This window comes from Telmatherina bonti (assembly GCF_933228915.1).
Source record: "Telmatherina bonti genome assembly, chromosome: 8".
Classification (NCBI taxonomy): Eukaryota; Metazoa; Chordata; class Actinopteri; order Atheriniformes; family Telmatherinidae; genus Telmatherina; species Telmatherina bonti.
The window spans coordinates 23,037,513-23,051,634 of record NC_136626.1 but is presented as its reverse complement, the minus strand read 5'-3'; the positions used below and the strand labels follow the sequence as shown (position 1 = coordinate 23,051,634).

General features: G+C 37.5%; 1 protein-coding gene across 1 annotated transcript in view; it reads right to left on the bottom strand.

Annotated features, from left to right (window-relative positions):
* cacna1ea (calcium channel, voltage-dependent, R type, alpha 1E subunit a) overlaps nt 1–14,122 on the bottom strand; it is a gene marked incomplete at both ends in the record, with an annotated part of 97,594 nt that overhangs the window by 67,522 nt on the left and 15,950 nt on the right. The window contains one exon of the mRNA XM_079244965.1: nt 3,642–3,957. Coding sequence (XP_079101091.1) covers nt 3,642–3,957 — 316 coding nt within the window. The remainder of the gene's footprint in view (nt 1–3,641; nt 3,958–14,122) is intronic.

The following is a 14,122-nucleotide window of genomic DNA, read 5'->3' as shown; positions in this document are numbered from 1 at the left end:
AATAAATAGGAAAATAAGACATAATGTGCTATTGTGGACACACACACTCACACCACTCTGCCTCCGGTGTTGCATGTCCTTCCACAGAAGTCTCAGGAAAACTTCCTGAATTGAGCAGCTGCTGTTAATTGAGCACTCAGAGAAAAAAAATTCTTATGGTGAGGTGACAGCAGCAACGTGCGCTCCAAACATAAGGCTGACCTTTACCAGATGCCCTGCAGAGATTGTGAGTGTGTGTGTATTTGTGTTATTGTACTTCCAGCTCTGTAAGTGCCATTGAGTGCTCTTGAGTGAAGGCTTTACATGATTCTCATTTTATTTAAAGGTCTTTTTAAGCATAGGGATTTTTGGAAATTACTCAATTTAGTTCAAGGTCTGGTTGAAGTTTAAGAAACAGACGCGTTTCACACACAAGTAAACTGTTTGCATTCAGGTTCTGATAATAAGGGATTAAATGCATCACTTTGGAAGAAAGAATTTGTATGTGTGCTTAATGAAAATGTATGCTGGTTGCCTGGCAACTTCACAGTTACAAGACTTCAGGAAGTATATACCTTGTCAAGAAATAATCCGGCAATAAACCCCCTGTAAAACCACAACCTGAGTGGATTAAACCAGTGACCGGTTAATTGGAGGCATTAACACAAGCTGGTAGGTAATTCACTTCATCCCAAACACACATAGGCAACCTGTTTCACCCTTCCCTTCTTGTCACTCCTCTAGGCTGTAATTTAATTTAAAATAGATACAAGAGAAGGGATTTAATTAATCATCTGAGTTCATGCAAGACGGAAATTAAGCATATTTTTCAAAATGTCAAATTGCTCCTTCAAAATTCACTATAGGTTTAACACTTCTACACCCTGTTCCAACTATTGTTCGGCTTTGTATTCACTCATTTTCAGTTCACTCTACAATAATCACCATCTCTCATGAGGCTTCAGTGAACAGTGGAAGGATCAAATAACATTGCCCATGTCCACTCCTATTACACTCACCTTTTTATTTTTTATTCACTTATTTAATTTAGACACATATTTCCATAATTTGTTTAAATAGCAATTGGAAAAAAAAACTTTCAGGTGAAACAAGTTTCATACTGGCCAAGCTCTCTTATCTCTGGAACTTTTCTAATATAACACAGAACAAACTGGGCTTTTTTTTTTTTTCCTGAATCAAGACATTTGCTCATCCCTTATATTAGGAACCCTTTTATTTTTCTTGAATAATCCACATGCAAGTGGAGTGGGTGACTTAGCAAAATAACATGAGTGACTGGAAATTGACACCTTTCCCTTAAGAAGAGCTGACTATTCTGGTTCCCAAATGACTTATCACTCAGAGCTGCTATTTTTGGCCATTTTGGTAATTATTACTGTTTTTTATGCTTAATAGCCCTTTTAAAAAGGGTTTAGTGTTTTCATAAAAGCTTTATTTTCTAAAATTCTATTCATTATTTGAATCCAACCTTCAATTAAAACCTGGACACAGAACTACGACAAACAATTAAAAGAAAAAGGACCAGAGTCTGAACATTATAATAATTTAGTGTCAATAATTTCCCCTGTATTCCTGATGCACTTGTATTTAAAACTCAAATCTCCCCCTGTAACTCTTTGTACCTGGTCTGCACCACTAGAGTCCCTGTCTTCTGAGAGCATGTCCCCCTTCCTTCTTTCCCATTACGATATGACGCTAGTCTGTTTCCGCATGCGATTAGCCACAGGATGTGCCCATCAATATGGAGACCCACGCCTTGTGAAGATTCCCAATGGGAGTTGTCTCTTATTATTATTTATTTTAAAAAATTGTTTGGAGATGACACATCTCTGCCAAAGACATTAATTAAAAATTGGTAAGGTAATGAACAGGATGGAAATTTTATTTCAGAAAAAAAAAACATGGACAGCTTTAGCTTGACTGAAAAATCTTATGAAAGCCAAGAAGACTTTTTCACAAGATCTTTTACTGTAGCTTACTGAAACAAACTACAATATGTCACAGTTGATAGTGACAAGAGCTCAGCATTACTCGTTTCAAAACCTTATTAGCAAACAATATATTACTGCATGGGTCTGTGAGCGATGATTAGCTGGAATAGCATATGACACAACAATCAGACAACATTATACATAATTCTTGTTATTGTCTCTTAATCAAATACAGTGGAACTCATTAGATGTAATAGGACACTCCCACCACAAAAGCACATTAACATGGAGGTTATTCAGTCTGGCTCCTTTCCTGCTACTGATCACAGCAGTACCAATGGCATACGATTTAAAACCGATTGTATTCTAGCTGCAGAGTATAATGTGACTGCAAATGCAGTTATAGTGTAATTCTTGTTAATGATCAAATCCCTGGAGGGTGAGGATATCTGTAATGTGATAACTGACACACACCCTTCAAGTGTTTTTCTACAACTGTTGACTGAAATCTGTCTCTTTATGTAATGTCTTCAATAAAGAAAAAAGGAAAAAATAAACAAAACTTGAGCAGATTCATTTTGTTTGCTGTTTTTTTTTTTTAAATCAGCCGTCTGCCAGTCAGTCAGGAAGCTGCTGAATGGAACAGAACAATGGTCTGTACAGAGGCCACACCTGGCCTGGACACCTGGTGAGCTGCACAGCAGCAGCACAAACACACCACCAATCGGCATTTGTATGTGGCCACAACAGACAGGATAAAAGTCTCATGCGGTTTTTTTTTTTTGTGACAAAATGAGTCACTAAGTTAGAAAATGCAGCTTGTTTGTCTTACAACACAAAACCAAATAAACAAAAGAGGATCCATCCCATCTTTTGGGTGATAATGTGGCATAAACTGATGGTACACTTTGGTGCACTTTTTACATCATCGAACTGCAATGATCACTCAGTTAATTAATCAATAAACCAACACCTTTCATGACTATTTAATTGATTTATTGTCTTTCTCTGCAAATATATATATATATATATATATATATATATATATATATATATATATATATATATATATATATATATATATATATATATATATATATATAATTTGCAGAGAAAGACAATAAATCAATTAAATAGTCATGAAAGGTGTTGGCTTGTAGATTAATTAACTGAGTGATCATTGCAGTTCTAGTTGGTATTGTTATATGTATTGTGCATGACTACCACAGTAAGAAGGGTAAGACAGCTAGTCTGTCTCGACAGAAGAGATTTATGAAGAAACTCATCTCTGATCCACTTTCACTCATACATTCTCCTTTTCTGCACTACCTTGTAAACATGTGCCCTAAATTAGCAGGAAGACTAGATGCTCTACTTTTCTACTAACTTTGCATTTTCAGTATAAGACTACCCTGGATTTCTTTTTAATGACTAACTAATTAAACTAGTTTTTCACTAACATTGTGTGTATGTGTGTCATACGGGATATAACTTAGTTTTGGCCAATGTATGTAGTCCATGGCGCTAAAATGTATCCTTGTGGCAGAGACACAATTCTTGAATCTGCCTTAGTCTTTTCAATGAAAATGCCCACTCTTGTGAAAATATAAGTCTGTATTTAGTTTGTGGGGCCACAAATAAACTGAACACCCTTATGTTGTGTGGCGCATTTTTGTAACATTTTACTTACCTTAACATTTTATGTCTCACTTCACATGAAAGGGTGAATGTGCATTGACCAACAAGCAGAAAAGGATATGGCCACTCAGTGATTTTCTTGGCGTACTTCCTTACCACGTTGTCCTCCCCAAAGATGAAAAGCGACCTGTTGACGGTGAAGCAGTTCTCCCTGACCGGAATAGGATTGTACAAGGCCATGGTGCGAGCACGTTGCGCTTTGGTCTGCTTGAAGGCTGGGGAGATCCCACCAGTAGACACGGCCGCCCCATCGCGGTTCCGGTTGCGCTCTGATCCGCCATCCCCTGAACTCAACAAGCCCGGGACGTCGTCTCCAAAGCGGGCCATTCTGTCAAAACCAAGCCACACAGGAGGGGGAGACAGGATGAGAAGAGTGGAAAGGAGGTTACACTGTAGAAAGCAGGGTGCGGTGCTGCGCTTCGTGTGACAGCAGCGACGTGGAGTGACCTCAGTAGTTTCGGTCCATCTTGTGGGTTTAGCAGCAAAAAAAAAAAACAAAAAACACCGCGCTCTTTAACTTCAAAACCGAAAAGTCAGTCCGAAGCAACACGATTATTCCCTTCTTTTCTCGTGCGCTCTGCTTACAAAGACACAAATCCACAAAAAGAAAATAACCAAAGTCAACTCCCCTTCCTTTAAAAAAGCCTCCGTTTCACGTTTAGGTGTAAAAACAGGTTCATTTTGCGTTGTCTTCTCCACACTAAAATCTCAGACTAAAGCTGCAACAGGTCACATCTTCAGCCATCCCGATGAGACACCGGTTGATCCAAGAATTTTTACATAGACTAAACCAGCAGCAATCCACTGACTGATTCAGATCACATCTCTGTCCTCTTCTCTGTTGACAGCCTAGCACCTGAGCGCAATCCTGCTGCGTGCGTAAGAGCACGACGGAAAAAGAACTTTGGTATTTTTCCACAACATTTTTCCCAGATGCAACGCGAACAAAAACAAGCTGTCAAGCTGCGCATTACGCAGGGGGGGAAAAATCCTCTGTCTGTTTTGTCAGCATCAAGGTAGTAAAGCAAGCGTCTCCTCATTCCCTGCAGTTGAAGAGGAGCAGGAAGAGAGGACACAACTGCCTCCTAATGCGACAAGACCAACAACACCTAACCTCTTTCCCATGCAACCTCCAACTCCCGTGCGCAGCTTCCTCAGCGCACGGGTCTAAATGGCGTGCTGGTATGAAATGAACCAAAGGAAAACAGGATATGTGTATGGGATCAACTCAGTCTACAAGTAGTCTAAAGAAAAGAAAAAACAAACAGAGGAAGCTGAATCCTTATCCAATCTTTTGACAACTATTCACCAGTTAAATGAATTAGTATTTTGCACCCCTCAAACATGTAGTCCTAATATTAACAAGCTATTATGTGTAACATCAGCTGTCATATTTAGCTGAAAACGTGCACAGCACTTGAGGGATTGTTGTGTTACTCCAGCTGTTTATTAGTTGACTGCCATTTGCAGAGGTGCCAGGTAGTGATTAGTTTCGACTCGTGCTGCTAAGCAGGCATAGTCACGCCTCAGGACTGAATGCTGGTCACGCATCAAATCTAGGGGAAGTAAACACCTGTTGTGAAACATCCAGCCAGTCAGGAGAAAAGCAGCAAGCATCTTTGGCTAATTACAGGGTTCAAAACCTACTATTCATTCTAGTGAAGGGGAGTCGTGCTGCTGTGTGCTGGCTGGAAATGATCAGACTTTATCTCCCTCCCATGGGGATGTAGTATTTCTAGTGAAGCAGTCTAGTAAGAGAGCAGACATGACTGTGAAGAAGGCAGTCAGGACAAAAAGATGCTGAATTGATTCAGGTCCATCTTTATGGCCCTCATGCTATAAATAACACACAAATACCAACAGCAACAACATGAAAATGTATTTTAATGATCTGACAGGCTGAAACAGGACATGACAGGCTAACAGCCTCTTATGTCGTGAGATAATATAATGACTCATTTACACTCCAGTCTATTTGTATTTTAGGTTTTTATACTTATATTTGGTTTTTAATGTTCTTCTTGTCAGTATTTTTTTTAATTTTTTTTTTTACTATTTGTTAAAATGTGTAAACTCTGTTAAAAATAAAGTAAAAAAAAAAAAAAAAACAAACTGATAAAAAAAATTAAAAACAAAAAACAAAAAAAAAAAACAGTTTTGTTTGTGTCCAACATTTGGGCTTCAAACATCCAATCTACAGGAATCAACCCTTTCCCAAAGGCAGGATTTACGTACGTAAATTTTATTTATGTAGCACTTTCATAGAGTAAGTGTCCCAAAGTGCTTCACAATAATCAAAATACAATCATCCAATGAATGAATGTGTGATGTATCTTTATGATGTTTGATGTGTGACTAATGTTGAGTTAAACTACTAAATCTTAGATCTACTTTTTTTTATTTAGACTCTAATTTAACATATAAGTAAGTGTACTCCTACAATTATGCTTTAAAGTTAACTAATCTTCCAGAATTTCATACATTTGTCTATATAACTAAATCATCATATCATATCATAATCATCATATTTTGTACCATCATATTTTTGTACCAAAAAGGAGTCTTAAATAAACTTTGGCATCTGAATGATTTGTTTATTAACTCTGGGAGGCTGAGTCTTTAGTTCGTATGTTCCTCTCCTATGGTACCAACTCCTTATTTAAAGATCAAACACACTCTGTCATTAACATTAGGGTTAAAATTCTCTTTTACAGTAACTAACCCTTATGTATGCTGCTCTAACCTGATGTTGCACCTCCACCTTCCATTTTCATCAATTTCATTCTTCTTACAGTTGTGTTTCATTTTCCACAAAATTAAATGAACAAATACTTCATTAATCCCCAAAGGTAAGGTGCAATAACATCATTGTAATAATTAACATAATTAACACAGTTTCTCACTGCTATTCCTATATGCATCTTTGGTAGCTGCATGAATTGACCTGAAGGCCTGACCAATTTGCCAAGCATCAATTGATTTTTCTTCTCTTTCTCACTTCTTGTCCTTCTTAATCTTGCTGTCCCTTCACCTGAACTGATGAAAACAAGTGGCGACCCTCCCTGAGGTGGTGTCTTCCCACAGTCCTCTTGTGCTTGCTTAAAGGGATTTTTTTTTTTTTTTCAAGTTATACTGGATCCTGGTAAGACAATAGGGTCCCTGAAATAATAACAGACACGCCTAAAAAAAACATGCTTGATTAGACATGATTAGATCTCCCAAGAAATTTAGTGGTTTGCCACTAAATGAACATGTTCTGAATATGGAAGGTTTGAGGCAACTTAAAAAAAAAATGGCCCTGAGGAACATTTCTTGACCGCAAATCTGTCAGTGGACCTGTTCACAGCATCTTATCACTAATGAATAATCAAACCCTTTGGAAATATACCAACTCAGACTTACAGACCCTCCTCAAAATAATCCTCATCTGAAAACATTTATTGATTTTTCTTGAAATTGTCAGTGCTGTGTTCAAATTTATTATGTTCATAAATTTGTTTCTTATATCAAATAATGTCCAAAGAACATTCTTAATTTCTAATAATTATATGCATGTATAAAACACAAATCTGAAATAATCCAGATTGACACAATGTTTAACCATATTAGCTGATTTGTTTATATAATATGTTTCTTTTTACCTTAACTTTATGCCTTAAACAGCCAACCCAATGAAAAAAATAGTTAGAAAAGAAAACAATGTGAGGTCTTTATTTGTTTATTTAACATACAAAACAGAAGAAAAGGACACAATTTTTTGTTTACTATTTATTACCATATGATATGACAAAATTCTTATAATGCAGTCTTCCTCATGTTTACTTGTGTGCATTAAATGAGCAGAGGCCAAAAATCAGATAGTGTTTGGTGTTGGAGTATCTGCTACACCTGCAGGGAAACACAGCAAACGACATCCCACGGCCCCCGCAGGAGTAAGTCAACTACTGTCAGACTTACCAGAGATCAAAAAGTTAAAAAAAAAAAGTAACTAAGTATTTAAACCAATATCATAAAATAGGGAAAAAAAGAGAATGAACTGAAAGTGGTTGTTAGTGAATAAACTAAGAGGACAACACTGTGACTGTGTCAGCATGTAGAACACACAGAGGGGAAAGTGTTCGAAGAAGAGTGATCACACCAGTGCGACTTTGCCTACATAAAGACCACAGAGAATGACTTTGAGACGGCTTCTGGGAGATTCTGGTCCCCCATCTGGCAGCTCTGGAGGGAGAAGCAGTGCTCCATTAACATGTTTTGGGTTTTATAAAAGTGTTCTGCCATTTGTAGATAGTCTCAGCTCTTGTACAAGTGCTTCCTGAAATATAAATTTGTTTCCTCAAATTCAAACTTGTTTTCTTAATTTGATTGATATATTTAAATATATATTTGTTTCTTAAAAATATAAAAATGTCTCTTGCCATATAAATTAGTTTTTTTTAAATGCACATTTGTCCCCTAAAATGGTTTTTTTTAATTTAAATTTGCTTTTTAAAATCTAAACTTGATTTTTGAAATTGAAATTGTTTTTTTAATTTCTGAGTCAGTTTTCAAAATGTAAGTTTGTTTTCTAATTCTGAAATGTGTTTTTTGAAACTTTGATTTGTTTTGCACCTTCCAGTCACCATAGGGTAGGATGCTCCATGTGTGCCTCTCCGTTAAGGTATTCAATCACGCCCCTCTAGGAGGAAACCTGAAGAAGATCCAGTATACGCTGGAAGGGTTTCCATCTCTCAGCTGGCCTGGGAATGACTCAGGATACCCCAGAATGAGCTGCCAAATGTAGCTAGAAAGAGGGAAGTCTTGGCTTCTGTGCTATGGCAGCTGCCCCTGTGAGCCAACCCAGGATAAGCAGCAGAAAATGGATGGATGGATAGAAACAAGAAATAACTGTAAAAGGTTTTAAGGTGAGATGATACTTGAGAACTGCAATGGACTAGCGAGCTGTCCAGGGTGTACCCTGCCTTTCACCCAAAGACTGGCTGGGATAGGCTCCAGCTTCCCCGCAACCCTTCATTGGATTAAGCAGTTAGGAAAATGAATGAATGAATAAGAATGGATAAATATCTTGCAATTGGAACTACAAAGTTGGTCTTATATTCAGTCTCCTTATAAATGTCCTCTGTAAACTACTGTCCTCTGAACAGCAAGACAGAAATACTACTCATATAAGTGGTCTGATATATGGCACCGCTTACGGGCCAGTGGTTGGGCCAAATGTCATTTTCAAACGTTTCCTTTAACAGGCCACAAAGTCCTCATAAGGAGGAGGGAAGGGCCTCGTAAAAATCTTTGAAACTACTGTAAAATAACAGCACAAGTGATTATGACTGGCTAAGGAACAGTAAAACATCATGGCATGCCAAACAGGGGCAGGTTTTGGCAAGTGGACACATGACACACACACAAACAACCAAGAGAAACTCAGCAATGGTGAGCCCACAGAAAACCAAGGCAGCACCTTTGTCCAACATTACTTTTTCTTTGCTGATGTAAAAAGCAAGAAAGTTATGTGAAATGTAAGTTACATTATGCAGCAGCAACTGCAACTTTATTCATCACGCACTTTAATATAAACAAAGTTGACCAAAGAGCTACAATGTGCAACATTAGAAACTATTAAAATAAATAAGATATGAAGGACATTAAAAATTAAAATACTGCTAAATAAAACAAAATAATTCAAAGCAACGACTAAAATCAGATAAAAATGTCAACAACTCCTAATGTACGAATTTAACAGATTGGTTTTAAGCAGAGATTTAAAACCAGAGGAGGCCTGCATAATATATATTCCACAATTCACCATCAGAACCCGTCCCTTTTCATCTTCCCATGAGTCTTGTGCACACTCTGGAGGACTCTGAGCTGCCCCTGAATTAAAAGCAACACTAAGATAGTGTACATTAGGGTACAGTGCTTTTAAGTTAATAGTTTACTCTATTAAGTTTTCATTTAGTTAATTAACCATATATTCAGTTTAAGTAAAAATGAACTTGAATTTAAAGTTTCATTAAAGGAAATCCATTTTAATACAAAGCTATGCAATGATTATATTCCATTCTAACTAGTTACATTTATAATGCTGTAACCAAGTTTCTAAGTCACTTAGATTTTGGGAGAATTAATAAATTACTATGATTATAATTACTTTTTTTAAAAGAGAAATTTAAACTAGACAACAGTCACATTATTGAATGCTATTTGTACTTCACATGCAGCTGCTCACATGCTCTTTTGAACATAATTATTACAAGTTGCTTCTATTTGAAGGAACAAATGGAAACTGGGAACATTTTTATGGGAATAGGACAGTAATGGTATACAACTTTCCAGTACATAAGAACCCTACTTTTCTGTGAAACCTCATATTTCTTGGTATGTTTCAATAAACAAAACCTCCGAATAAGCATTTCATTTAGGAAACCAGGAAACTTCCAAAGATCTGAAGTGAGGAACGGACTTAAATTGCAGATGGACAGAACTAATGAAACTGGGAAGATGTTGGCAACAAGATGAACAAACTAGATCCAGATATTTAACACTGGAAAACTTTCACCAAGTAAACAACTGTGTTTTTGTGTCCACGAGAAATATGAGTAGCTCTTAATGGTTTAAACACTTTCAAACATGCATGTGCATCTATTACCAAACACAAACCACAGAGGAACACACACAGACACATAAACACACAGTTTGTCTCAAAAGCAAATTAGCTCTTACCGGGAATAGCAATTATTTCTCCATGTAAAAAAATGGATATCCACATCACTCCTGTTTAATAAATGCCCCGTAAATTAATAATCAGCAAGCCAAACCACTGCACTACATGACATGTTTCATTACTAGAATGATTTTGCAAATCCCAGGTTTGTCAATCTCACACACAATTAGTGTGCAGTAGCTACTCATTAACACAGGAATCAGCCGCTGACAAAAATCCCAAATGAAGCATTGTTTCTTTATAATTTTTTTGCCAAAACACCACAACACCCAGTTATTTTAGAGCATTATTAAGACATCCATTTTTGTTGACAGTTTTTCGAAAGCTTACATTTCCCTAGAGACAGTGAATGTGAATGTTAGGGCTAATTGACATAAACCGAGGTCGGAAAGTCATTAAGTATTTAGACAACGATCTCGTCTTCTGTATTCTATAAACAGAAGACTTACATGTTATAAAACAGGAATGAGATGACGACGCTTTAAAAAGCCCCTGAATGCTGCAAAAGATATGACACAAGCTGCACGACTGATTATCAGCATTTATTTTCACAAGCCTCATTTTATGGGACAGTTAGGAGAATCAATGAAAAAAAGAAAAAATGTCCAGAAGCTATCGTAAAATCATTTAACTGGGAGAGAAAACTGATGACGACGATGGAATGAAGACAAAAAAAGTAGAACTGAACCACAGGAGAGCGTTAACCACAACACCGGCACTGATGAGAATTCTGTGATGGCAGTATGATGATGGCAGTGATCAATGGCGTGTGGCCTCCAACTCATTAGTGCTCCAACACATTTCAGGCATTAAAAATAGAACTCATAACAGCCATCAAATCAGACGTCTAATGCTGAAAGGACATATACTAATCGCCTAATAACAGTCTCTTTGAGTAATAAGAGAACAATTAACTGTGAGAAACAAAAAGTTTCTAAAAAGTAAATATTGTGAAAAATTGTCATCTTATTTGGCATCATACAGTTGGCATGTTGCCAGCATGGAAATCTTATATCGATGTATAGCTTGCTCAACTCCTGCTCTAGAACACGGAGTTACCAAGGTTACTGCTGTCATAAGAGCAGGTTGACAGTCCCCGTTCTGGTAATGGGACTTACTGCCACAGGACTGATGTGTGAACAAAGATTTGAATTCAGAAATAGAACAAGCGAATGGAGATACCTGACAGCCTTGCATATGAAACCTGGTCCTTACTCTCCCCCTCAGCTAATTGTGTTATGGCAAAATCAGCTTCTCAACGAGAGAAAAATCACAAACAAGTGAAAGGCCACTTGTGAATTCAGCTCATGTGTTTACTTAACCTTTCTGGATGTCCCATGTGCACATCAAAACCTGGCTGTCCATGGCTTGTTACAAAGTTCACCTCATTTCCTGTGACAGCTTTAACTACATTCCTGATGCAGAACTGGGCTAAATTCATATTTCACACATAAACCTTGAAATAAACACAATTAACATCCAACCAGTTTTGTCTTTTTGACACTAAGATTTTTCTTAAAAAAAAAAAAAAAAAAAAAAAAAATTCTAAACTCGGACTTTAATTAGGACCGGAGAGTGAAAAGATGAAACTTTGGTGGCATCTCGTTTATTGCTAAAAAATATATTCCACAACAACATGACTTCAGGTTTAAGTCAGACTCAGGAAGACCTTCAGAGAAGAGAAAAACACGTACTAACAGCAAAGATAATAAGACATATGGTATCAAGAGTAACACAAACACCTGCAGTCTCAGAAAATTTTCACCAATTTAAACCCAAAGTGAGACCTGTTACACTGAGGGATACTTCCAATCTTTCCCTGGAAGTGTTGAACAATATTTTACCGCCCACAGGTGGATACTGGGGTGATGGAAGGGCCTGAAACAAATGCCGGCAACATGCAGTTATAATGGCAGCAGTAGCAGTAACAGTGGGAGTGACAGCAAGTATGAAGCAAACCGTTACTTCTTCCTGCAACTGCAAGGACAAGCTCTTTATTTATTGATGTTTATTCCAATCTGACCAACAGGATCACTAAGCACTGCCATCATCAGGACACAAGCACACTTACTATCAGCTTTCATCACCTCGCCTGGCGACTTACAGTCCTTCCAGTTGGACCCACTTCAGCCTCTTTGTCATTTATAAGTTTTCCATAAAAAGTTTCTCTCGGCATTGTTTTGATGTCAGTTGGACATCACCAACACTGATGTCCTCAGAGATCTCATGGGAAAGTTTCTCATATTCGGTCGCTTCAGCGGCTTCTTTTGGGTGAGCATCAGCCTTCAAGTAGAGAAATGTCTGCAACTCTCATGGGGCCACAATCTTGGCTTTTTCTTCTAATGTTTAGCAGTGATTTGTAAGCAAAGACTTAATTAAGTCCATGTTGCTGGGTTTTAAAAATGGCAGGGTGGTCCTAGAGTCACTCTGATTACTCCTCCGGTGGAGCCGCTCCTTTGCCAATCAGTGACCTGTCATCTGTAGATGTCACATTTTCAGCCTGACTTTCCCACTTGAAACCTCAACAGAGTAGGTATCACCTAAGTATCTCCGCCTGGGAAACCCCTCAATTATGAACCCCAGAAACCTTGTAGAGTTGAGTAAGGCAGCACAGAGTAGGTACCAGTGGAAAAGGGGATAATCTTCTTCCTTCCAGTTGGGAAATAAGGTCTCAAAAGCTTCTTGTAACTCCTCTTTATCTTTTTTAAGTTCTGATCTACACCCCAAGGAAGATTAATTTTTTTTTAGCCCCCTTCAATTCGTTATCATCAGGTGCTCTTCAGCCATCCAGGATGGCATCTTCCAGATGTGTCCATCTTAATACAACCCTTAATATCCTGTCCCGTTCCATTCAGAGTAAATGGCAAAGCTATCATAGCCTTCATTGTTTTATTTCAAGGGTCACATTGGTGCAGCTGGTTTTAGCACTTTATTAGAGACTTAATCTTGTCCATGTCTCCCTGCTGTAGGACAGATTTGACAGTGCTGTTGTACAGTAAAATCTTAGTCCTCAAGTTGCACTACCTAGACTTCCAGATGGTTTGCAGTCTAGTGAATGCCTTGAGGCAAATGCCTGTCAGTGCTCCTAGATTTACAAAGTTCTCCTAAAAGTTGAGTCATTCACCATCGACGAATCCGTGTTCATCTACATTTGCACAAATAACAGAGCAAACTTTGAATGCAAAATCATTTCCAGCTGATGTCCATTACCTTCATAATGGCACTTTTCTTTGAAGTTTAAGGTTCAGAGGTTTATCGAAAAACAATCCTAAAACAGTCACAAGCCTTGTTCTGTCACCACTTTGAGTCCAGTTGAGTCAAGTGTCAGTGGCATGCCACAAAATCACAGTAAGCACGTTTCTCTTCTGATGTCTTATTAAAATTGCTTTGATGCGGAACATTATTTCTGCTTCAGTAGGTTCCGCTTAAATCAGCCTTGTTGCTACCATGTTCAGTTACAATTGTATAATTATCCACAGAGACACACATGGACGTAAACAAAAGATAAGACAAGTTCACTGTCAGCTACAGAAACAATAAGAGAGCATGTGTGCAGGCTGATCAGAACCTTATGTTCTCTGATGAACTTCATATTTATTTGCTTAAGACAAGAAACAGTGGGAAGGTTCTGCCTGATTTGCTTTCAAGGCCGACATAACAAAAACTGGGGAAAAAAAACTTTTTTTTTAATCTGAAGTCTAAAAAAAAAAAACTTTCTTTTTTTTATATATTTTACCATTTATTACCATCTGATTGATCAAAATTATTGTAG